Below are 27,110 nucleotides of genomic sequence, written 5' to 3'. Positions count from 1 at the left end.
AGTTGGCAGCATCATCCTTCCAGGAAGCTCTCTGAAGCTGCTAGTTGTGTGGGTCCCAAGATCTAGCTTTGGGATGATCTGACCAAGAGACTCCTGGGTATCAGAATTCAGTTCCCCTAGTCCTTATTCCATTTCCACTTTAGCAGCTGGTGGGACACTTGAATTCCTAAAGAGCAACGCACTTGGCCATAACTGACATAAATCTTACATCCTAGACCGACCCTTATCTTCAGCAATGGCTATGGTACAAGCAGCACACACATTGATAGCTTGTTATCAAAGGAACGTCACAGGGCTGTACCTACCATGTGTGAGGAACCGTGCTCAGCTCTCTGTCCTCCTATCCCATAGTATCATTTGGGGGAGGCAGTATGAAACCACAGACCAGAAATAGCCACCCTTGTTCTGTGTTCACCAGTCCCTACCCATAGGTAGCAAATGGCAGAGCTTAGTCACAAGGTGACGTTTCCAAGATTCACATTCATCCCAGAATGTCACTGTTTTCTCAGAAGCAGAAGATCCAGTCTGGTCACTGCACTGTGAGCTGGCATTGGCAGCTTCCCTGGGACCAGTGTGGACTATGCATTTGCTGGAGTCCTGGCAAGAGCAGAACCCAGGAAAAACTGTGCAGGTCCTCAGTGGTGCCTCCTGGTCTTGCTGAGGGGAAAGGAGGTTGATTTTGATTTATATTTTGCTGTCTCGCAAAGATTACAACAATGTCAATCCCATCCTCGGTGCCCTCTGCCACCTATGATTCCAGTACCATGATTTCATTATCCCTCTAGCTTGACAGTCTAATAGATGATTTTAATTTTACAGAAGCCTTCACTATGGTGGGATAACAAGGAAAGTATTGGCTAGGCAGAGATCATTTAAAAACTCAGGCTATGACACACTAGTGTTCGACAGGAAAACGTGTGCGGTTTCTAAGCACCTGGCTTTATAGTCTTTCTTTTTAGCTTACTGGCATTCCACAAGAATAAGAAAGTACAGAGAGGGCTTCTCAATACCACCTACGAGTAGAGCTCTCTTCAGACCTCTGAGGTCCTGAGTTCTTCTGCAGAGGAAAATGTCTTTTGGTTAAAGTAGGCTAGAAGCATATGCATGGCATTCAAGACCGTTCACCATGGCAACCTCTGCTTTAGAAAGCCCCTGTTTTGAAAGCCCTGGTGATGGGTATCAGCTTCCTCCCAAACACACCGGGGTTGAGCCTTAATTATGATTTTTAGAAAAATCCCTCCTGGAATAAATTATCATAAGGAAACACTGCAGAAAAAAAATACTCACATACACAATAACATTGGCTTTGAAAAGAAAGCCCTGCACTCGGAGGATGAAAAGCGCCCATCCAATTACCTGCATGCCAATTATCCTTGGCACTGGCTGCTGGTAATTACCTAATTGCTTGTATGCTGGCATCCTTGAGTTGTGGTATATTTGATCTACTGTCCTAATGATCATCCCTGAGCCCCAAGGGGTGACACCTCTTCCCTATCCACGGGGATGCAGAGCCCACACAAATCACTAACCAAAGAAGCAGGTCTGCTCCTAACGCAAGGGGACCAAGCATGACTTCAACTCTTCAAGCCTGGAAGTAGAGATGTGGGTGAGACAAAAGGAGATTAGTGTGCACAGGGTGTTCCCTGCAGGGACAGGTTATGTTTATTGTGTTGAGTTTTGAGACATGGTCTCATTAAATCATCCAGGCTGGCTTCAAACTGAGTCTACAGCTCAGTTTACCCTTGACTTTGCAATCTTCATGCCTCTGCCAAGCGCTGGAACGTGAGGCATGTGACCCCATGCCCAGCTTTGCTAGGCCATGTTATACTTTAATATGCACGATACTGTCAGTAACACTAATCAGAGAGCCTTGGGTTATCTCTTTTTTGTTGTTGTTAGGTTGTTTTGTTTGAGACAAAGTCTCACACTGTAGCCTAGGCTGGTTTGGAACTTGCCATGCACCCCAGGCTAGACTTGAACTAGCGGACATCCTCTTGCCTCATCCCCTTTCCAGGTGATAGAATTACAGATGTAAGCCACTATACCAAAATATTAGCTTCTCTTTACAAATTAAGAAGCACGGGCTTAGGTGTCTAAGAGCACCCAGCCAGTCAGCAGCAACTCTGAATTCAAATGAGACCTTATCCCCAAAGCAGTGACTTTCTAGTAATGGGTCAGAGAACTCCATAGTACATTGGGTAGATAGTAAAAGCTCCATGTGCATTTCCTGTAAGTCCATAGGTTCCTTGCTTCTGAGTTCATGGTGGGAGCAAAGGTCATTGGAGATGCTTAAAAGATAGCCAGGCTATCCTCTAAGTCAACAGACCTGAAGAAAGCCGAAGGATGTCACAGCATTAAAGGCTGAGCACCACAACTCAAGGCTGGATAGCCATTGGAACTACAGGTGTGTGGGACTGTAATTTGGCCACACTCCCCAGAGCCCAGAGAGGGGGCGGAGAGAACAAATCTCTGCCTCAAGATTTCCCTGGCTCCGCCCTTCTCCTCCGTTTCCAATATATAAGCAAGACACCTTCCGACATTTTTCGGGAGAGCGGTTCATCATTCACCACCCAAGCCCGTCATCTGTTAATAAATCAACATATTTTAAATCGTCACATGTCTCTTAAATTCTGGACTCTTCATTCAAGTAACTCAAGGCTCGCGCGCGCCTGCCGTCCGGAGACTGCCCTGACATCTGTGTGCGGGCGCATGGGCTCCGGCCCGCGCCCAAACCCAGGCCGCCCCCCCCCCCCTGTGCAACCCGGGCGTGAGATCTTCCCTACACAGGTGCACAGTCAGGTTCAGAGTCTGTTAGTCAGTGTCTGGATAACCTTGGAAAGGGGCTTCTCTTCCGCACAGCCTCCTGGTTTACTCCCTTGAGTAGACACAATGAGCAGGTAACACCATCGTGGGCTCTGAGGATTTCAGAGCTGATATAAATCAACACTGGGCCAATGCTGCTGCTCTTATCCTCCTGGAGTTGGCAGCAGCGTGACAACTCTGCCTGCAGAAGGCACCTCAGGGCCTGTAGGAAGATGCTTGCAGAGCCAGCATCCTAGCCAGGCTCTGGGCTGATGGCTCCACTCTTCCTGCCCCCCCCTACCTCCACCCCATCATGACGCTGCATAGGCTGCATAGACCACTCAGAAGAAACAGAGATGCTAGATTCTCCTCACTTCCTGCTGATGAAAGTGTGGTCTCAACACAGCTCTACTGCTATGTCGAGCTCAGCAGAGCTGGAACTCTGAGCAGAGGCAGAAGGGCCTCTCTGTGAAAAGGCATGAGGTGATAACGGGTGGAGCATTACACAGAAGGAAACAGTAAAAATCAACTTAACCAGGTGTCCTGCATCCTAGGCTATCGCTTAATCGTCTCCATCTTCAAGATGAGGAGTCCTTCTTCCTAGTCCAGAATTAGAGAAGAGTGAAGCAGCAGGGGCACGATCCAAACCAGTCTCATTTGTCTCAAAACTCACAAGCAAGAGCAATGGAACGTCAATGACGGCGGTCTCCTGTCTGGCTCCGCACTGATGACTCTGGAGGACAGAATCACCTGACAAGACCCTTCCTGGCCCAGACTCTAAGCTCTGAAGGCAGCAGGATGCTTATCCACCTGGGCTCAGGGGTAGAAAGATAAGGTTTAGAAGATGGAGGGCAGGGGAAGAAGCCAGGAGGCTTCAGGGATGTTCTGGTCTGGAAGTCATTTGAGTTCTGATTCTTTCATTTCCAACCAGTTCTGTGGCATTTCTGTGACATCTCTGATCTCTGTGGCGTGTGGATGGTGGGGACAAGGAAGAGAGATGGGCTGGATACTGAAGCACGTTTTGGCTCCAAGTTTTTGCTGTGCACTGGAGGAGGGCTATGAGTCAAGTCCCCAGACAGATATTGATGGCACAGTGTCCTCAGGACTCTTAGCAAATAATTCACTTGATTTTTGCCAAGCTGGAAACAGCTACAAGAATAACTTCACTTTGTCAGAAAAAAAAAATGGAGCTAGGAGAATAATTCATTCATGTAATGTTCTCATCGTTGGTGCCCTGTGCAACCATGAATTAATTCACAGAAGGACACAATGGGAGACGACAATGGTACTCCAAAATGACAAGTCTCCTTTTCCAAGAAAAGAATGGCTCTTTACATAAAGGCTGTCACTAAAATTACTTTGGCTTCTATACCAGACTTAGAGGCACTTGGGATGGGATGAAAGTTCAGAGGTCAGGCAGCTTGACTCTTCATCAGATGGTTGAATTCTTCCCGTGATGTTCCAGAGTCGGGAACGAAGGGATCCTGAACACCCTTGGGTCCTCACACAAGCTCAGGATCTGACACTTGACAGGACAGTCCCAGATTGTTCACAACTTTGGTAATTGCTCTTCTCCAGAGCTGTCAATCACTCGATATGCATAAAACCAGTCTGACCACTGAGGCATCGTTGCTTTTTGCTTTTTTTAAAAAACAGATTGACTTGATCCATCATTATTCCAAAATGATTACTCCTCCAAATAACTCACACTGCGCATTTTTCAACCCATATCACCAGCAATGCTGAGGGATGATTATAATCAACCAGCTTTCACAGACAGAAGCAATAAAACAAAAAATAGCTTTTAGGAGAATCCACTTGGCTAAAAGTATCTTCACCAAGCATCCCATGCTCCCAGCTAGCAGACACATGAGAAACGCGTCTCCAGCAATTCCCAGCCCACCCTGGAGGTCACATGGGCAGGTTGGAAATCGAGGAGCTGGAGAACCGTTTTCTCTATCACCTTGTATTGCATGATGGGGAAACAGAGCCACAAAGGCCCACCTCTTTCCCCTCATTGAATGGTACATGAGTTGCAGGCGCTCTATCTGGTTAGGCACTAAGGACATGGGATGCTCTGGTGCTCCCAGGTCTCTGAGAAGGATGCTCAAGGCAATGAACCAGAGGGACTAGAGCAAGAAGAGACCTACTGAGCATAGCCAAAGGCTGGCCTTAACAAAACTTGCTCAAGGGACTCAAGTGCCAAGCTCAGGTTTCTTCTCTGGACACTGTCAAAAGCTCTCCTAGTGGGCTATCTTCCTCTTCCCTTATTCCAGCATACCCTCTACACTTGGCTCATTCCCTAGATGTGGCTTCTCTGACTCCGACTCAGCTACCCCTCCTACATTCTTGTTACACTCTGGGGGAGTCATGATCACTGTAGTAGCTGCTATTAGCCTTCCTGGATAGCACTCCTTTTAGGTTTGGTCCCCTGAAGGGAGGGAGTCTTTGGTTTTCTTTATCTAGTCCAGTTCATCTGACACCAGGAGAGATCTAATGAGGCAATGAATCTTTCAGAGTCTGGACGGCTAGCAGGAGTTTGTCATACATAGGCAGGAAAGTTTTTAGCACAAGCCACACATACAGCTAGACTGGAGACCAGGACTGTGAGCGGCAGGTTAGAGGGACGGGTATGAGGTCACTATGGGAAAACTTATGAAATTCTTCCAAGTGTACCCTCTTGGTCTGGAGTGACCATGCTAGTGTTTAATCAACAATGAGGGGTGACATAGAAGAAAGCCAGTCATGAGAGCAGGTGTGGACCTTGGGAGACTGAGAAAGGGGGATTCAAAGTTTATGGGCTGCATGGTAAAATCTTGACTTAAAACAAACAAACAGAAATCACAGGAAACTAAAGACTTCACAGAGAATATGGAGAGAGATGGGAAAACTCAGACAGCCTGGTATAAAAGAAACAGCTTTGGAGAGCACATTTTCTTTCCTTAAGATTCATTTCTCAAGTAACTGGCTGGCTACAAAACTTCCTCCTGACAACCAAATTCCACAGCTTCCTTTGCTGACCCCAAACTTTCATACTTTTGTGTGTGTTTTTTTTTCATAAAAAATTATTACCAGCCAGCTGCATAGTAGACTTAGACCACACTATGGGTTCCAGGCATGGGAGGGAGGGTGCTACAGTGGACACTAATCTGGTGGCAGCATGAGGCTATTCTATAAGCCCCCATTTTATCCATCTTTCCAAAATGCTAAAAGGTCCAAGTGGTGCTAGGAACTATGGCCCACAGACGGACACAGCAAAGCCTCTCTGCACTAAGGCTGATCCACCTCCTAGATCAACAGACTTGCTTTCCTCTCCACTGTACAACGAAAGCTCTAACAAAGGAAGCAATGCACAGGGCTGCCTCGGAGTGTTCTTCTCCACTTAAATAGAAAGCTAGCAGATTTCCCAAGCCCCAGCAATTACTAAAAGTGCACATGAAAAAGCTTAGAAAGAATCAAAGCCACGAGCTCACCCTCTTCCTCAGATTGTAGGTGAGAATCAGGTTCCGGGAGAAGGAGTGGGAGAAAGCGGTGTAGAATTCTAGCACTTTCTGCAGGGCGTCCCTCTTGATCACGTGCAGGTCACAGTAGGTCAAGGCCCGGACATTAGCACAGGATTGTGCAAGGGTAGCCTCCTTCCAGAAAACATCCCCAAACACGTCTCCTTTCCCTGAGGAGAGAGAGTTGTCATGAGCACAGTGACAGTCAGGAGGGATCTGTAGTCACTGGCAGCCTGCAGGTTGGGCTCTGAGAAAACAAAAAGTCATAATTTGGACCCTAATAACATGCAACTCAAGAACCTTTAAAATAGCACAAATGCATGCTAATTCCTTCCTACAAGAGTGGTGCTGATCCCCTAGAAAGCCACCACCTGTCCTATTAGTCTGTCTATACCTCATTTCCCCCGTAGACCGCTCATAATCTATGAGTACTGTGTGGCTTGTTGTATGTCTTTGCACGCAAGACCTGTGTGCCCTAATCCTCTCAGAGCACAATGCTTTATCTGTTGTGTAGCAATTTCTACACATCAATGCAAACTATTCCATCCTGGGAAGGAAGCTCCTTAAAACTTAGGAAGTCTTAAAATAACTCACAAGTCTCAGAGATTCCCTGAAACTTAGCAGATTCACAAGGCTCCTCCCTTTTCAGGTTATAGAAGCAGTAAAGACTGCCAAAAGGAGGAGGCTTTCCATCCTGCAAGCTTCCTGATAATTAAGCAGAGAGCTCAGGGTTGCCATGTTCATGAGTTGTTGCCCATGTTGGAGTGGGCTTTGGTGGTATATCTGTCTCTGAGCTATAGATGTTTATATAACTATTCTTCATTTATACTTCCATAATACCTGCAACAAATTCATTCAGCAAGTTGGGATTTGGAGATATTACTTTGGTCTTTCTTCAGTTCTTTCTCCGAAATAGGGAGACATTTACTCATGTCTCCCTAGAAACTATCATACAACAGAACTACATAGTAGGAGCTTGGTTGATACTGGTAGGTAAAGTGGAAGTGAGGTCCAAAGTGAGCCATAGGTCTACATCTGTTTGTCTGGGAGGTGAGTAGATATTCTCCAGAGATGGTGTGTGTGCTTGTGTGTAGACATCTCAGGAACCGAAGAACAGGGAAGCTGCATCTAGCTGAGACTATCTACCGAGAATCAGGTAGGTTTGACCCCTATTTGTCCCTGCCCTAAGAATTAATTTGTGTCATGTGTCTTTCTTCTCCCCCACACCTCATGAAATGTGTTCTTTAACCTTGCTAAATGTCCACCTACTTGTGTGCAGTATAGGCCCTGTGCAATTGCATCTCAAGACTCTTCTGTCTCTGGAATCCTACGAGTACATTCCGTGAATCAATACAAGATTGCAAAATAAATGCTTATATCGCAAATCTGTATGTTGAAATTCAACACCCCAGTATAACAGCATGGGGAGGGAACCTTTGGCCTATGAGTGACAAAGATAGAGTTTATGACTTTGTCTCATGTCTGATCCTACGGCACCTTCATAAAAGGGACCCAGAGAGTTCTCTTGTGCTATTTCTTCCATTTGCATATACAATAAGAAGTAGGCACTGGGCAGTGGGGATACACGCCTTTGATCCCAGCACTTGCAGGTGGATTTCTGAGTTTGAGGCCAGCCTGGTCTACAGAGTGAGTTCCAGGACAGCCAGGGCTACACAGAGAAACCCTGTCTCAAAAAACAAAAAACAAAAACAAAACAAAAACAAAAGAAGATGAAGAAGAAGGAGGAGGAAGAGGAGGAGGAGGAGGAGGAGGCAGTCTGCATCTGAAGATCCTCATTATAACTTGACCATGCTGGACCTCTGATCTTCAAAACTGTATGAACATTCTACTGCTTATATGGCAACCCTGCTGTAGCATTTTGTCATAGCAGCCCCAAATAAGACATGTAGTAACCTTTGTCACCATGCGCTGATCTACCTCCTCAGAGACATTCTCCCCACCTCTCATAAGTATGAATGTTTTAGTCCGTGTCTACTGTAAAACTGAATTTATTACTGGCATAGTCTTCAGCTATGTGGCTTGATTGTTCACCTTGCTTATAAACTTCCAAGGCAGATTATGAATTCCCAGGGGGCCAGAGAAGAACATGCAAAGGAAGGAGAAGGCAAGAGTGGTGTTGGCCAGGCTCCCCAGACCCAGGCACCCTTGGTGCTCAACAAGCAGCTGTCTTCCTACCAACAACAACAGAAGGCACATAGGCTCAGTGACTTCTTCTCCAGTACCAAGTGTCCACTGCAAGCCTATAAGATACTCCACATTCTTCTCTAAGCACCTCCAAAGTAGGAGTCAATACTTCCACCTCCTCCAAATCAGGCAAACTGTGCACGGCTTGGGGACATTGCTTTGTGGTTCTTATGTATCTGTTGTTCTCATATGAAAGCGGTTTTAAAGGTTTGGTATGAATAGGACATGCGTGGAATACTTCCAGGTAAGCATGTAAGCTCGGACATTTTGTGTTATGTATAAACATAGATTCCCCTTGCCAAGATCTAATTGTAATTGTCTGTGATGTGGGTGGCTAAGGCAGGTGTAGAGCCAATAGGTAGAAGCGTTTCTGTAGGATGCTTTCTGGTTGCCCTGGAAACAGGCTCTCTCTATGATGCCCTACAGCGGTGACCTCTAGGAGCTAACCTATATATATTGAGCAACCCAAAGCCTTCCCACACCGTCCATCATGACACACGCGCCCTCTATATCTACGTAATCTGGCTCTTCTAGAGAATGTGCCTCCTCTGAAGAAACATGGCAAACTGTTGATAAACCAATGCTACCTGTCCCTTCCGGCAGTACAGTTACATGCCATAACTCTCTTGAGTGGGTGAATAATGGCTGGACTTGGTCACTTAATCAATACAGTCTGGCAGAAATGATATTCTGAGATTTTTAAGGCAAGGTAATGGGAAGCTGATGGCCTGAATCTCTTGGAGAGCCGACAGGCTCTTGGAGTACCCACTCCTGGAAGTCTCTATCTTGAAGTCTGATCAGCATGGGAGAGAGCCTGATATACAGAGTGCTCTGGTCTCCAGTCCAGCTCTCACCTGATAGGTACACCCACCAGTTCCACCAATGAGCCTCTGGCTGGTCCAGCCCAGTCAAGCCTTTGGGTAAGTACAGGCTTAGAGACCACCTATGTACAGTCATCTGAGAAGCCTGCTGTGAGACAAGAATGAGTGTCTCAAATGAAGGCATGTAAGGAGCTGTGATCCAGCCGCAGACACCTGGACACACAGTTCACAGAGCTCTGGGCTGAGAAATGGTCTCGTGGGTGAACTGACTGTTACAGCAGAATATCACCCATTACCCTGGCTCTTGCTGGCACCCTCGTGTTTCTGAAAGAAGGTGACAAGAGAGTGTGAGGACCCTCTCTAATGGGCAGAATTTCCCATCAGGGAGAAATGAGGAACGTGTCTAACGGGTTGGCTTTCCTGGCTACACGTTTTGAGCATTGGTGAGAAAGGCAGCATTCCAAACCCTGCAGCTCCTACTAGGGGAAATGTGGTATAATTAAGCTGTAACTACTGAGTAGAAGCTGATTGGTAATTTTATCTGTTTCTTACCAAGATTATCTCATTTAAACAAGACCTAATATAGAAACATTATGCCTCCTTAATGAAAATTTCTAATTACAGAAGAACCCTTAAAGTGAAATAATAGCTCCTTGCATGCGTTTAATGAATGAATCTGACTGTACAGATTTCATTTACCAACCCCTCTCAAGAGGTGCATCTACCTACCTCACAGATCATAGGACACCCATGCAGGGATTGAACATGGAAGAATTGATGCATGGGGACAGCAGTGTCTGGCACTGGGAAGTTTTCCACAGGACTGGGAGACTTGGTGTTGTCATAACATGGATTAGCTCTCCAGCCCAAGTTCAACAGTGTCTAATCCTACTTCCTGTGAAGGCAGCCACTTTGATCTGGGTAGATGATCTGAGGGTTAAGCATGTGAGACGCCAGACTTGTTGAATCCCATGCAAACCCCAAACATCTCTAGCAAACAGGAATTGTTTCAGGACATGTGTTAACTAAAAGCCTGCAGGGACAAAGCAGGGCTCTGACAGGCTTCATTGGCATGACACAAATGTCTGGGAAGAGCTTTTCAGGTCAGAGATTGGAAGACAGAAGCCAGGACAGACACTGTATGTGTTCCTCCAGCTGTGAGCATGACATGACCATGCATTCAAGAACAGAAGACTCCCAACGCACCTGGAAATCAAATGTTCAGTCAGCTGGATTTACCAATCAGCGTGTAGGGTGCAGAACAGTAAAGGTCATGTTGCCTTGTTACTCCCTAGGTGCTCACGTTCTAAGTAGATGTTCTGAGCTTGGGGAGAGGAGTGGGTAGGTGGGGAGTGATTGCAGGTCTTTAATTAGAACAAGCCAAAGGCACTGTGCTAATGAATCATCCCATGAACTCCCCCAGTTATACACAGTGCCATTTCTGAGTCTGCCCTCTGATGGGAACAGAGAGGAGAGGCTGGTTCCAGGAATGAAATACACAGGGACACAGCATGAGAGGAATGGAGACCTTGCAGGCAGCTTGGTTCGGTGAAGGGCAGAAGCAAATGGGGCTGGTAGGGAAGACACCAAGGAACTGCAGGGTGACTTCAAGAAGTGTTTGGATATAGGACCCTGGAAGCATTAAGCAGTCTTCCTCAGTGTTAAGAGGTTGCAGGGAAGGGATTGTGATTCAAACCCAGCAGGTCTAGTTCACTCAGATAGATGAATCTGGCTGGCCAATATACATGGGAATTGGGGGGAGATGTCTGGCTGTTTCCATAATTCCTAATGACATGTTCTTTTAAAGACTGCTCACAGGATAGCCCACAGTGGTACAGCACATGACCAAAGCTAGCCCCTCTGTTACTAAAATTGCTAGCCATCTTCAGACTCAAAGATATCAGAAAAAATCAGCCAGTCATTCATGTACTGCTCGAAGGGCTAAAGAACATCCTGGCAGAAAACTCAAGGGATACCCTATGAGGGGAAAGAAGAAGCTGACAGGAGACTAGGTGTCTAGTGACATGGAGTTGCTACCTGCTCTTGTGTACCTGGATAACTACATGAGATGAAAGCGCTAACCTTGCTGGCTTTCTGACACTTGGAGTTCCTACCAGAGCAGCTGCACCCATATCTTAGACCACTGGGGATCCCTTGGTCCAGAAGAGAAGCCAAGGGCAACAAGTTCTGTGGGCAGGTATCCCCTTCAGGGAAGGCACAGCTTCCTAGTCCGAAGGGGAAAGACCCAGCCTTGTTGACTACACGGGACAGCTTCCCAGCCCACTCTGAATATAGCCAGAGATTAGGACCACCTAGAAACTACTGTGTATACCAGGACCTGCTATGTGCTTCCTCCCAGAGGGCCAAGGCCCAGCCTGCTTACTCTGGAACACTTGCAGGCTTCTCCACAAGTACTTAGTTCCGCAACCCCAAGCCTGCCTGAAGTTGCAGGTGGGTGTAAGGAAGCTAAATGCTGACATCTTGTTGACAGAAAAGATGCAAAGCTCTTCACACCTTCATTGAACAAATACAAGTTGCTGCAGAGGTCACAGCTTATAGAATAAGAACATACATCAGAGACAGACAGACAGACAGACACCCTGCCACCCTGCAGATATCACCAGTGGCTTCCTCTCTGAGTGACAAAAGACACTCCTGGGGACAAAGCTCCACTTCACTGGCTGCTGGAGTGTTGAATGCTTGATTGAACTTCTGGCAGAGCAAAAATGCTGAGACTAGACATGTCCAGGTGACCCTGGCTCCAGGGACAGATCTGATTCTCTGCCACTTCCCAGAGTGCATCTGTCTCTAGAAGTTTGCTGTGATTGTAACTTCTGTAGGGGAGCTGCATCATGTTGAAACGCCTGCTCTCTTTCCAGTCAGTACAAAAGAGCCAAGGAGATGACTCTCTTTACTCTAGTTAGAGATGGGCACTACCATGGTCTGTGAAACCTACACAAGTAAGGTCATGGCTAGGCCTCTCCAGGTGCCATGTACTCTGCCTTTGCCTCTGCCTCTCCCAGAGGGCACTTACCCTTGACTTCCCATAGCTGGGTCCACCTCGTACCATCTCTATACACGGCTCAACCCAGACCAGTGACCTGGAACTTATCTTTTGTGGGTCAGAGATCCCTTTCAGCATCTCATGAGGCTGGATGGAAGAGTGGAAGTCATTCCTGGGGTCAAGGAGCTTATGATAAAAGAAGAGGAAACTCATGCATGCCTGTCACAACGAACAACAAAATCACTGCAACACAAGCAGTGCTGAGATGGGGGATGGGGAGTGGGCGGGGCTAAGGAGAGCTTATGGAGAAGACATGGAGCTGTCTACACAGAAGTCAGACAGACACCAAGGGCTCAGTGGCTCTGACAAACTGTGCAGGTGGGAATGAAGACAGGTTGTGAGGTGTTCACCTCACTGGCTAAGCTTCTTGGTTGTCTTTTCTCACTGTTAGGCATTGGTTCCAACAGTCTGTCCTACTTAGACCGTTCCCTCCCATGAAACAAAGAGTGGTAGTTAAACTGATAGCTTGATGGGAACTGGGATCACTAAGGAGACGAGTCTCTGTGAGAAGCTTCCAGACTGGGTTAAGTAAAATAGAAAGACCTACCCTAACCATGGGGTGGGGATCCAGACTGAAAAAAGAGGAGAAAGCCTGTTGAGAATTTTTCACCCTCTGCTTCCTGGCTGTGGGTGTAATGGGACCAGCTGCCATTATGACCTCCCTGGCACAAGGGACTGTGTCCTCCCAAACTGTGAGCCCCAGTGAGTCCTTCCTTAACCTTACATGGCTTTTGTCAGGTACTTTCATGATGTGGAGACAAGCAGCTAATCTGTTGTTGGCCTGCCCTGCTGTGTTGTGTTCTCTCAGCTGCACCTCTGCACACCTGCTGTGTTGTGCTCTCATGGCTGCACCTCTCTACACCTGCTGTGTTGTGCTCTCATGGCTGCACCTCTGCACACCTGCTGTGTTGTGTTCTCTCAGCTGCACCTCTGCACACCTGCTGTGTTGTGCTCTCATGGCTGCACCTCTGCACACCTGCTGTGTTGTGTTCTCATGGCTGCACCTCTGCACACCTGCTGTGTTGTGTTCTCATGGCTGCACCTCTGCACACCTGCTGTGTTGTGTTCTCTCAGCTGCACCTCTGCACACCTGCTGTGTTGTGTTCTCATGGCTGCACCTCTGCACACCTGCTGTGTTGTGCTCTCATGGCTGCACCTCTGCACAGACCCACGCAGTTTCCTAGGCCTTGGAACCCATCCATTTGAAATCTCCCCACCCACTTGTCAAGGTCATCACTCTCATAAGTCACCCACCCATCTCATCCCTGCCAGTCATTACCCCTCTGCTAATCAATCTAAACAATACTCACTAACCCTCAACATGTTATGACAGGTGTTTCTAATGTACTCATACATGCCTTAATTTTTCTTTATTCACTTTTGTGAGTCAGGGTCCTCCTATGTAACACTGGCTGTCCTAGAATTGGCAATGTAGACAAGGCTGTCCTCAAGTACACAGAGATCCATCTGCCTCTGCCTCCCGAGTGCTGAGATTAAACGTGTATGCTACTATGCCCAGCTCTGGAATTTTAAAAAAAAAGTGTGTGTGTGTGCGCGCGTGTGTGTGTTTGTATATGTGTGTGTTGTATTCATGTGGGTACATACATAGTAAAACATACATGTGGCAATCATGTCATAAAATATTGATGATCTTACAAACTGTGACATCTCTGTCCAGTGAAATGTATTCTATGGCATTTGCAAGAATTTGGTGCCAGTACCTGTCCTTACCCTGGCTCTGTACCAGTCCAACGTCTTGACCACTTTCCTTGTTTTAGTAGTCCCTCCCAATCTCCTGAACACAATTCTAGGTACAGGTGCTCCCTAGGGACCTACTCTGGAGCCCTGATTCTCTCCTCAGTCCCTACCCCCCTGCTGGAGTAGAGAGTTTCTCAGTTTTATGCTGTGTTCTCTTGCATATGACTGCAGCAATGCATGGTTTTTACCCTGAGTCTGGGTCCTTCTCCAGAATCCTCCAGTGGATACTCACTTAGCTCAGATCCATATATCTGAGGGAGGAATGAGTCACCTCCACGATAAGCCCATGATCCGCCTGGATTGTTCACCCCAATAAAGTCCCCTCTTATTCCACAAACAGCGAAGGACCATCTTCCACTCACTTCACCTACCAAGTATCTCTTGGCTTTGTTCTCTCTCATTTAAACTGCTATGAGATCAGGTCAGGCTACTCTTGCATCTTGGCATACTCCTTTCTGATCCCCTCTGACTGTGGCTCTCTAGTTCACTTTCTGAACAGCTTCCTGGATGACTTTTCTAAGCACAAGTGCAATTCTGTCCCTGTTCTGGTTAAAGTCACCACTGGCTCTATTACTAATCCATATAAGGTCATCTTAATAGTGCAAAAGGGCCAAGAACTCTGTGGACTGAATTGTTCTTCGTTGCTAGATGTGGCTTCTCAGCTCTGCCAGTGTTGACCCTGAGGATGATGCTGTGCCTATTCTCCTTCTCACTCTCTCATCTCCTAGCCCAGCCCCAGACACGACTGCACCTGGTGGCACTCAGCTCTGACACAGCCTTTGTCAGGAAGCCTTCCTTTACTCTGCACCTTGGCTGGCTTGAATACCTGCTGTGTGGATTCTGACAGCATCTTGCTCTTAGCACTTTACTCTCATCTCTGCCTTTAAGTGCATAATGACTTGTCTTCCTGATGAGTGCATCAGCTCCCTGAGAGACCAGCCTTTTTGTTCATGTTGTGTCTCCAGCCCCTAATGTCACACTCTGCATGCTTATGAAATGAACAAATCATTGCAAAGCTGGGTGAAAGGCACAGTGGGGTGGTGGTGAAAGGCCTGGGATGTCCTGGGCTGGGAGATTTGGGGAAGACGGCTGGACACCGAAACCCAAGTATAGAATCCACAGGTCAGCAGCTGCCTTGTCAGCCTGACTTGCTGACCTGCTCAGAAATGCTCCCTTAGCTCAGTATGATTCAGCTTTCTGTTAAGCTGAAAGTTTCAGGCAAATTTATGACCATGAAGTAAAACGATGTATGTTAGGAATTACCCTGTGAGTGGGAACATGGAGCAGAGATGAGGGGTGTCATAAAAGAGAGATCGCCCTAAGAGAGAAGCACTGTCTGTCTTAGAAGCCTTCTGGAACCTTCACCCCATATGTGTCCCCAGCCTTCCTCATGTAGTGACATTGAGTGTGAGGAGGGATGCCATCCCTCATGGAATGAGCCTCGCATACAAAAGGATTCAGTTAAAGCAGAGTCTCAGAACCACCATGATGACTCCCTGTCTGTCAGATAAAAATTATATTAGCCAAGTGCCTCTCCTCCATAAGCAAGCGGACCCCAGAACTCCACCAAGAGCTGGTGGAAGTTACCAGGATGCCTACAGATGAGAACATAAACCTTGTTTGCTCTTTCCCCATCTGGTTATCTGTAAAAGAATAGAAGTACATTGAAGAAATTATTCAACCATAGTTGAAGATTGAAAATGCCGGACGGCACCCAGGACACCTTTGTTAAGATCTTGGTGTGTCTTCCATCCTGTTTCTGTGCGCACACACACACACATTCTCACGCAGCTAAGGCTGCCACACATGCAGTCCTGTGTTACACTTTCCTTACGTAGAACACTTGAAACATTTACATGACACTAGAGTGCCTCTACATCCATACTTGCCCTAACTGACATTAACTTCTGACAACCGAGTCCTTTGTCTGGACAACGCGGTTACAGGGGTTCCGTTTAGAAAGATCACTTATACCATATCTAACTTTCCGTGTCTTCGGGGACTGAAAGCTAATTTTAAAAATCGCTTAAACGGAAGGAGAGATTAGGAAACAATCACCAGCTGTCTATCCTCACCCTCTCTTGATCACATGACGTGGGTGCTACCAGATAGAGATGCTTTGTGCTGTGGAGTTCTAGATGGTTTACGTTATGACCCCTCACCAGGGTGTACATTTACTGTAGCCGCTCAGGTTGATGGAGCAGCTAGGTGACTGCTGATGCTTGGTTAGTGTGGAGAGCCTTGAGCACAGCCCCTGACATGTGCTGAATACAGGCAGCAAGCTCACCCCACAGTCTACCTGCTCCCTGTGCAGGGGTGCCCCTCAGAGAGGGAAGAGCAGCAGTCCTGCTTTTCTCCCTCCCTGGGAGGCATCTATAGGAAGGACCTGGCTTCTCCATCTTTGAACTAGTGAGCATTTACTGCACTGAGGTTGTGGTTTATAAACCTTTGCTAGACAAGCCCTTCAGTCCTCACTGTCTGGCTAAGGACAGTCAGAAGGAGTGATGTAGGCACATGCAGAGACACGCCATTTTCTCTGATTGGGCAGTAAAAAGCAAAAGAGCTGCTGCCAAGACATTCTTTTGGGAAAAAAAAAAGTGCTTAAAAATGATCCCCGAACAGTGTCTGAGAAAGCAAAGGACGCTTTCTCAAGATTGACTTGAAAAAAAATTTACACTGTCATCTTGAAAAATATCATGTTTGTTTGTTTGTATCTGTTTGGTGTATGTGTACAGATGTAGCATACACATGTGTGTTTGCATGATGTAGAGACAAGAGGTCATTTATTTGTGTGTGTTTGTTATGGACACATATGTATGAGCACATGTGTGTGCACTTGATGCAGAGACCAGTGGTTATGTCTAGTGTATTCCTTTGTTGGCCTCTGTCTCAGTTTTTGAGACAGAGCTACTCAGTGAACCTGGAGGCCACTGACTGGCAAGCCTCAGCATCCTCCCGATCTCACCTTTTCAGCTCTAGGATCACAGTTACACTTACTTACACACACACACACACACACACACACACACGCAATCTTCTTACAGGGGTGCTTGGATACAAACTTAAATAATTTACCATCTCCCCAGACCCACACACGTTCTTTTAAAGACAGCCTGAAAACTAGACAAATGTGATAAGAAAATGAAAATCTCCTCCTGCCTCACAAACAAGATGCCTACCCCAGCTTGCTAGCAAGGATGCCCGTGGGGTCTCACATCTGTGTGCTTGTCTTTACATAACTGGGATCAATCACAGGATATTCAAATAATACTCCACTCATCAGTAGAGCTTCCAATATCATTTAAAATTCCCTGTGGTCGTTCTGAATGGCTACGCCCCATCTCTTTAAAAATTCTCTCAAATGCTTGGTCGTTTAGGAAGACTCCTAAGTTCTGCCAATGGCTTTTCTTTCCCTTTCCTATTTTACATTTCTTTTGCTAATTCTTAAATCTCTAGCGTGAGACCTGTCTCCCTTTCCTGATTCTGACCTGTCTTTTTGTCCTGGTTCTGGACCCACCTTTCCAAGCAATGCTGGCTGCACTTCAGTCCAGTGTCCTCTGGTCTCTATATGGACGTCTAATGGAATCTCCACACTTTCTGCTCCATGGCCTCTTCTTTGTTAGTACTTCTCTCCCGCTTCCCAGACAGCAGAACCTGCCTCTGCCTCCCTGCCTGCCCCTTCACATTCTAGTACTAACATTTACAACCCAAGAGACTCTCTGTCCTCACTCGTTTTCTCTAAAACACTGACCAGATAAAGCTTGAGGAAGAAAGCATTTATTTTGCTCACATGTCTATGTGATCACAGCATGAAGGGAAGTCAGGACAGGAACTCAAGGCAGGACACAGAAAGCAGGGACTGAAGCAGAGACGGTGGAACAAAGTTACTCATTGGCTTGTTCTCGTTGCTTTCTCAGCTCACTTCCCTATAAATCCAGGACCATCTGCCCAGGGGTGGCAACACCACATTATTAATCAGGAAGATGCCCCATAGACTTGCTTACAGGCTGATCTGATGGGGCATTTTCTCAATTGAGGTTCCCCTTCCCAGATAACTCTAGTTGTGTCAAACTGACAGAAAACTAACCAGGACATCCCTCTCCCTGACAGTCCCCCAGGAGCATCTAGAAATCCTCTGGAACCCTTGCTGTGCAGAGTGGTAGCTGTCTAGAGGCAGTTGCTCCACCTTCAGCTCTCGAGGGTTGGGATAAGATTTGGTCTACCGCAGCAACTCACTCACGACAGAGCCTGTTCAACAGTTCTGGGTAAGAACACACTCAAGGGCACCGGAGGACAACGAAGGTCTGGTTCTCAGTCAGTTCATTGAGCAAAAAAGATTCTAAGGAGAACAGAATTTTTAAAAGATCCAAGTGGGTGTTTTCCAGGGAACAAACAGCTTGGAATGTTGTATGCCTCGCGGCCTAAAGGACAGGTTGACTCAAAGAACTTGTCATGTCCGTTTATAGACCAAGAGTCTCTTGGCAAGTTATGTAGGATATCGAGCCTGGGTCTACTTTGGGGGTTCAATCTGGCTCTTGGGAAGCATAGAGGAGGTGTTTTTTTTTTTTTCTAGCCTGGCCATCTTGAGAACAACCAGCATGTTTAATCCAAAGCTGTTGAGCTATATTTGAAGTCCAACCACACTGCTAACTGGAGCAGGCTGGATGCCCAGAGGGCTAGATTTGGAGAAGCAGTAACCAGCCAAATCTACCAGGTTATGAAGTTGCTGCCTCATAAGAAGGTCAGTGTGCAGGGGAGGAGGGGAGGAGTGGTCGTTTGTCCTTCTCATCTCGTTCCAAGCTAGCATCCCTCCATGCCTGAGTCTATTGTGCTGGTGTATGTATGGGAGTATTAAAAATCCCTGATTGTGAGCACACAAAAGATAGTGTTGAGCCTCAGGATGGATTTCCTGAAAGCTTAAATAATGAGTGATCTGTGGGGAAGTTGGTACAAGACGCTTGACTCCGAAGGGTTACCTCTAATGCAAATTCAAAGGATTGGTCAGTGATTACTCTTAGCTGAGCAAGAATCCTGGCTAGCTCAGTGCCCTCATTGGTGAATTTAAAGGAAGAGATAAGAACCCCTTCCTTCAGATACTCTACAACAATGCCATCACCATTCCTGTGTTTGGTCCACAACCTCATTTTCCTGAAAGGAGGGAGTGAGAAGCAGCCAGGACTAGGCTGTTGTGCTCTATGGACACCATGGTATCCAGCAGACCAGACACACTTCAGCTCTGACACAGACTCCATAGGCTTATGTCACCATATTCCAGAAAAGGCTGAAGGAATATAAATCACCCTTGGGTTACCCTGAGTACAATATAGACAAGATGGTGAATTGACAAGGTGTCCCGGGAGCAAGAAGGAAGCCATGTTTTGGGTACTCCAAAATCAGACAGGAGCAAAATTAGGCTTTAAAAGTATCATCCATCTCTACATAGTCAGCCTCTTCACTCTAACATCACTTTAACTTTATCTCACCCATCTTAGTTTTCTGGGAAATCAACCATGGGCTGAACCTAAAACATACATCCACAAACTGCAGCAGTACCCACAGCATCCGGGGCCCATGTGCTTCATTAGCCATCAGTATTTCAGTTTGAAAGCTAGGCAGGAATAGAGGTTGAAGACTGAGGGATACTGGGACAGGACTCCACAAGTCAGGAGTCAAAGGTTGTAGGGATGGGACTCCATGGGCCTCAACCACTGTGAAGACATTTCCTTACCTCTCTGAACCTCAACCATCTCACTTAAAGACTGAGAGTAGTCAAGCCATGTTAAATGAGGATCCATCTGCGCAATATTGGGCAACAAGCAGATGTCCGTAAGTGGTGATTATGCCATGATGCCTTGTCCCCTTAGAGAGATGTGTGCATTGGAGACCTATCCTGTGGCTGCCTCAGAAATTTCCCCAGGACCACTGATGGTCAAGCTCCCAGATATCATCATGTTAGACATGTCCCTACCCTTCCTATGTTTCCTCTTGCCATGTGTGGTGAGCTAGCTTCCCTGTTATCCAGTGAGAGATACTACCTCTCTCTCCCAAGAGCAAACTGTCATTGGATTCCTTTGACTTTTCCATACCTCAAAGTAATGCATCTCTCCACATGCCCACATCTTAGTTCATTGAGCACCTAGATAACACGTCTCTTACCTGCTTATCCTGCCCACTGCAGCCCAACCTCTACTTGTTGTCATTTTTCAAAAGCACAAACCCAACAATGCCCCTTCCCTACTTACCATGGGTCACATGCCGCACCCTCGAACATGAAATCACCATTCTTTAATGTAGTTCCTGGAGCCTACGGCCCATCAACTCTTTCCCAGTGTCATCTCCCACTGTGGCCCCTCCATGTGCCCCTGTCACACAGAGTGACTCAGAGTTTACCCCTCTGACTCACACCTGTCTCTCTCACACAGGCTAACCTCTCCCTTTTTGGAATTCTGTTTTTACCCTGCTCTGTGCTAACTCATTTTCAATAGTTTGGCTTCTCTTTGTGTATTCTTTTATATAGGAAGTGCTCCCATTTGAATCCTGAATCAGATGCCCCTTATGATATATTCCAAATGATGGTTTGTTTATTCATCTCTTCTAGTAGCCTGCATCCCCTTGAGGAGAAAACCCTAAGGGCCTTAAACATCAATTGGTCCAAAGAAGGCATGGGTCCATAGTTGTATGGATGAATGGGTGGAGAAATGAGCCTGCCCCAAGGAGAAATCTGGTTAAATATGGCTGTCCAGTGACTAAGCCAACCCCAAGTACAATTACCAGGAGTATATCAAAAATTGGCAGCACATACCTAGGATGGCCACGACCTCATCATCCTGGATCACCTCCAGGGAGCCTGAGACCACAAAGCAGAGGCTGTCCACACTCTCCCCAGCATGATAGATGAGGTCCCCTGGGGCACAGTGTACTGTCTGGAACTCCATGGCCAAGGCCCGCAGGCAGCCATCGCTGGCCAGCCGGAAGGCGGGGTGTTCTTTGAACACTTTGCGGTTCAGGTGCACGCAAATGTCAGCTCGCATGTCCTTGGGGCAGATTTGCAGGACCTGGCCAGACAAGGAAGAGACAGTGTGAGGTCCATTCCACAGCCTCCTTCCCTCAGCACCCCAGGCACGAGTCAGCACCCACAAGTCCAGACTGCACTCTTGTGCTTCAGTGCCCTGGGGAAGCGAGGCAGTGTCTGGATTCTAGAACATTCTACTGAATGCTTTGGATGCAGGTCTGAAAGTCAGAGCTAGGAGTGTACTGGGCATGAGAAAGGTCTCTGAGGAGATCCCATTTCAGCTGACAGCTTTAGAATGTGTCAGAGTGAACCTTGCGGAAGTAGATTGTTCCTTGAGGATAGCAAACACAAAGGCTCTGTGGTGGACAGTCCACCCAGGGCAGAGGAAGGCCTAGGAGACATCATGCAGAGAAAACAGTGAGCACATGAGAAGCTTCCACGTCACAGACTGTGACCAGGGACACAGATCAGGGGGGCGATGTCAGCTGAAAACCCAGAGTGGGATTAGAGAGCTTTGACCCTGGGTGGCAACACAAAAGTCAAAGGAAAAGGTAAGAGGTGCCTGGCCTGGGTTGGTTCAGGGCAGCCAGCAAGAAGTGGCCATGTTCATATTAATTCCATAAACAAGCAAATCACATACACACACACACACACACACGAACATAGGCATACATATAGACGTGTGTGTGTATGTGTGTGTGTGTAGGGTACAACATGATATTTTGACATGCATACAATAATGAACATACACGAACAAAGTAATCAGTCTATCCACTATCCCCTTATTTGTCAATTCTTTATACTGAGAACATTCTAAACATTCTCGCCTGATCATCTGGAAATACATAGTTATTTGGTTAATGGGTACAAAATTACAGCTGGAAGAAACCGCCTGGCATTCTATAACATAATGGGGTCACATTAGATTAGAGATTGGGTTCTGATTACATAGCTGGCACGACTTGCTGATAAAGTGGATATGGGGTGGTATTTAAAGAGATGCATTTACATGAGATCTGCCAAAGATAAGTCAGTGAAAATTCCAGTGTAGATGGGAGAGGTGCTCCTGAGACCCACCCTTAGTCAACTTTGATGGTTGCTGGGGAAGGAGACTCACTCTTCTTTGGGCATGTGGCCATTGTTAGGTAGCCCATGCCCCAGTGGATTTACACATCCATTCACACAAGGTCATTAACTAGTTAGACTCAATGGGATGGTGATGATAGAGGAGGAGGAGGAAGAGGAGGAGGAGGAGAAGACAATAACAACAGACATGAAGTTGATAGAGACAGGTTGGTGGGTCCCTGGAACAGTTAGAGGGAGGTAGTTGGGTAGATAAGATAAAAACCATTATACGCATGTGTTAGTTTTCAAAGAATAAATACACTTTACGGAAAGGAGATATATAAAGTCACATTTTTCAGAGTGCTTGCTGTCTGCCAGGAGCGGATCAGCAAGTTACCCATCCAGCTAATATTTATTTTTCAAACATCCATAAAGCACCAGGTACTATTCTAGTCTCTACTGAAGTAGTAGTTAAAGAACAATTAGACAAAAGTGCCTGCCCTCATGGAACGTACCATCTAGTAGGAAGAGGCAAGCAACAAGCAAAATAAATAAAACATGGTAGCAACTGCCGGGGACAGTAAGGAAGACAGAAAGCACAGAGAACAAGGGGCCATAGCTTTACATCGAAAGCTTGGTGTGTATTTGCTAACTTGGTCCTCACAGAAACTCTAGGATGTGCTTTTAATGATATCAGCTCAGATGAGAAAGCTGAGACACAGGGAAGCCCAATGTTTCTCAGCCAGGAAACAGTATATTTTGGCTTCCACATTAGGTAGCTTGGCATCAAAGCCCAGTTATAGACTAACCAATCCCAATGCCAGGCAGCTCTGCAAAGCCAATAGGCTGCCATTTGACTTGTAACATCCCCACCCCACCCAGGATGCTGAAAAGGAAACCCAGAGCTTTGAACATGCTAGACAACCACTCTACTGTCTGGGCTGTATCCCAGCCCTGACTTGTACCATCTAGAAACCGAACCAGGAACTGCAGTCCACATGGATCTCATTTTTCTAAACAACTGAAAAATCTCCCAGCTTTTCAGAACAAGAAATATTTCTGTGGACTGTCTGCAAGAAACCACCACATGGCTTTCTACAGCGAGCATTAAGAATATAACAGGACTTCTAGTGGTCTTCCCGAGAGAATTCAGGAGCATTTTTAAAATAACTTTTCCTATTCTATTTTGTGAATCAAGTAGGGGGCATGAAATCAAACGTGATCGTTCAGTGGCTTCTTCTTGTGGTGCTGGGAACCTGCCAGGCCCCACTCCCATCTTAGCATCAGCCAACTGCCTCTGCAGCTGGGGCTTCTCCACCAGCCCAGCTACTTCTTCCCTGAGTGATTTAACTACTCTCCTGTAAAGTACAGACTACAAACACTCACTGCAAAGCTAAGGGAAAGTACATCTGTCTGAGTTACATCCCGTTCTCTGGTGCCTCTGCATTCCTGCTCTGGGTTGTGGAATGGCTGAAAAAGAGTGTGTCTCTGGGAGAGTGGACGGAGGAATATGTGTTAATTTTCAAAGAAAAATCTCTTGGCATAAATCCTTGGCCAAGAGATCATGGCAAACAAGACTGCTTCACAAGCTTCAAGACTGTTTCAAAAATCTGAGGGGTTTCTCCAAGGGAGCTAGGACACACATGTTAGGTCCATGTGGATCTCAAGGGGGTGGGGACACGCGTATCAGATCCAAGCAGTGCTTAATAGCAGAACCAAGTTAATTCTCCAAGTGAGTTCACATTTAAATATTTGCTTCCCTGAGTCAGGCTCCCGCATAAAGGTTCGGCCATGAAGTAACTTCATTTTCAGGATGTTGATTCCAGCTCCCACGGAGAAGAGTGTGACTAAAGAGGAGATGATGCCAGACTCTGGGCTGGGCCACTTCTCCATGGTTGCTCTTGTCTGAAAGCTCTACACTGGTAGGCAGAAGGGTAGTGTGCCCTCTCTCTGAGGCAGGGGCTCAGCCAGGAGTCCCATAGCCTTCCAGGACTGCCCTCTCAATTGCCAGGCTTTGAGAGGCTACTCTTGAGAGTTGTGGCTGTAGAGAGAAGCCTTCTGGGCTGCACCTCACTGGGGTGTGCCTTGCTGGGCTGTGACTTGCTGAGCTGTGCTTTGCTGGACTGTTCCTCCCTGTGTTGTGCATTGCAGGCTCAAGGTTGAGGCTCTGGACTCAATGCTGCCTTCATTGCACACCAAATGTGTGAACTTGAATAGCGCTTGACTCCTGGCCAAGTCTTCCATTTTGTGTGTGGAATTTTGTGAGGTTTCCCATGATGCTTGTGCTAAAAAAGCCTGGTACTTGTGGGTTCTTATTTAATGTCATTACAGAGCTTTCATTACCCAGGAGGTCACAGCTAGCCCAAAGGCCACAGAGGCCACATGATCTTAAAGGTCATCTTCCTTCAGTGTGTTCCAAATGTGGGGACTGGGGAAAGTCACTGTGGAACTACTGAGCAGGGACTCCAGTGTTGCTTCTCTCCCCATAAGCTGCTGCCTCCTTCCCCAGGCTGGGCTCTGCCATGAGATGCCACAGTTGGGTGTCTGGACCAGGAACTGAGATAAGGTCCCAAAGCCCTCCAGGGAGGTAAACAGTGACTAGGGTAGGAATGCAAGCTGACTCTGCAGTATTCCATCCCTGCCCAGCCCTGCAGGGATGGGGACAAGGAAGGGCTTTTCCCAGACAGCAGGATCTACAGAGTCATTCTAGTGCCTGGGAAACAGGAGCTTCAGGGCGAAGATCAAAGTTCTTTCTGCTCCAGCAGCTGCCAGGCACCCAGAAAACCAGCAGGCATTGTTGTCAGTGTTGATCAGGGAGAACAGGCATAGCTGGGGCAGGGAGCTGGCAAGGCCAGGAGCCAAGCAGTGCCAATGCCTGCCCTGCCCGTACAGGAGGTGCGAGCCTCATCCTTCCTCCTCCTAATGTAAATGCATGCCTTACATCTAGAAGAGCCAGAGCCTGCAAGATGGCTCAGTGAGGTGAGAGCCACACAACCAAGCTGGAGGACCTAAACTCCATCCCTGGGATCCCCAAGGTCGGAAGGAACAGACTCCAGTAAGACATACCATGACATAGTACACACACGCACACACACACACATGTACAGGTACAGATGCACACACATGCACACACTTTCACAAATGAATGCATGTGAGCACACACACCCACAGATGCACAAGCATGCACACGGATGCACATGCATACACAGACATACACACATGCATGCACACACATGCATGCATACACATGTATACACACAGTTGCACATACCATAAGCACACACTTTCACACATGCATGCACACACATGCACACACATGCACACACTTTCAAGCACACATGCACACATGATGCACACATGCACATACAGATGCACACATTTGCACACACACATGCACACACATGTACACAGTAAAATGTAGTTAAAAAAATTAAAGGAGGGAGGATGATAGGAAAAGAACAGGCTTTGGAACCAGATGAAAACCAGGTCCATGTCCCAGTGTTACCTTAGACTTGGGGGAGAGGAAGGAGCCAGGCCTCTGGCCCTCCTCCTCACTCACCAGAGCTTCCAGACACACCCTCCCCAGGCGGAAGTGAAGGCACATGGGTACAGTGGGTAAGAGTCATGCAACTAACACTGGTTCTTCCTGCTTTTCCCCAACAAGCTTTTGCTATGTAGCTCAGGCTGGCCTCGGACTCACAGAAGCCCAAGCTCCCTCTCCCGAATCTGAGAGTACTGCTCTGTAATACCACGCCTGGAAAACATCTGTTCTCAGTGCACATTCAAGGCATGGAAGTTGGTGCTGTGGCCGTTTTGTCATGACTCACAGATAGACCCAACGCCACGGGCCTTTAAACTACATTGTGGGCAGGACTGAGTGTTCCTCTAGCCTGCCAGTGCTCAGGTGTCTGTTCAGATAGAGGAAGACAGGAATGCAGGTGGCTGATCTCACAGCCAGATCAATCTGGATTTCACCATGTCCACAGGCACTTTTGACACAGTGCTACCGTTTTCCCAGTTCTACAGTGAAAGAAGCCATTCTCCTCGTGTAGAGGGATGGGGTTTAGCAACGAGGGCAGTGGAGTCAGAGAGACTGGGGACAGAGAAACAGCTGAGGACGAGGCTTTGATCATAGGAAATACACAAAGCAGGGGCTGGGGATGTGTCTCAGAGCGTGCCTAGCATGCATCAGGGGGTGATGGTGCGGACCTGTAACTCCAGAATAAGGGAGGTATAGGAGAGTTCAAGGTCAGCTACGTACTGACTTCCAGGCTAATCTGGGCTACAGGATTTGTCTTAGAGGGAGTGGGGGACATAAAGATAACCCATAAATGAGCCCTCTGTGCCTTTTCTCTGCTCTTTCTATGGTTTTCCTGGCACGAGTCTGGAGTAATACAGCTGTTAGAGAACAACAATACTCAGTAGGGTCTGCTACTGTCTATGTTTCACAGTGAGCAACGGTCACCAATGGATGATGACTAAGCCCCAGAGTTGTCAGTCATCAACTGATGACTAACACACAGAGTTGTGTGACTATTGCACTTGTCTGAGGCACAGTCTTACCAAGCTAATTACTCAGCCTGTCCATCACCCCCAGTGTTCATGGGCCAGGGATGGTGGTCAGGAGTCTAGTTTTAATGACAACACCATGAGATTCTCATCAGAACCGAGAGGAGGAAGAGACTGACGAGCAGCGGCCTTAGGAGACGTCATATGTTTACAGAAACATAACGCTCACTATAAGGGGAAGACCAGCTATAACCAAGGTAAGTCATATTTAATGCCGTATTTCTTTAAGAAAGTCAAGTTTAACGCCATATTTCTTTAAGAAAGTCAAAGTTCATTTTTTTAAAAAGCCATGCCGAACAAAAAGTACAATGTTT

The 27,110-nt window shown here is 47.0% G+C and overlaps 1 protein-coding gene across 2 annotated transcripts in view; it reads right to left on the bottom strand.

The window, feature by feature from the left end:
- The window catches only part of Kcnh1 (potassium voltage-gated channel subfamily H member 1), a 304,488-nt gene that overhangs the window by 62,296 nt on the left and 215,082 nt on the right, over nt 1-27,110 (bottom strand). For both annotated transcript variants that reach the window (XM_028760606.1, XM_028760615.1), the window contains exons 9-10: nt 20,953-21,205; nt 6,276-6,472 (exon numbers count right to left, since the gene is read on the bottom strand). In XM_028760606.1, coding sequence (XP_028616439.1) covers nt 6,276-6,472; nt 20,953-21,205 — 450 coding nt within the window. The remainder of the gene's footprint in view (nt 1-6,275; nt 6,473-20,952; nt 21,206-27,110) is intronic.

The sequence above is a fragment of the Grammomys surdaster genome, unplaced genomic scaffold (assembly GCF_004785775.1).
Source record: "Grammomys surdaster isolate TR1022 unplaced genomic scaffold, NIH_TR_1.0 130, whole genome shotgun sequence".
Taxonomy (NCBI): domain Eukaryota; kingdom Metazoa; phylum Chordata; class Mammalia; order Rodentia; family Muridae; genus Grammomys; species Grammomys surdaster.
This window is presented reverse-complemented; position numbering and strand designations above follow the sequence as displayed.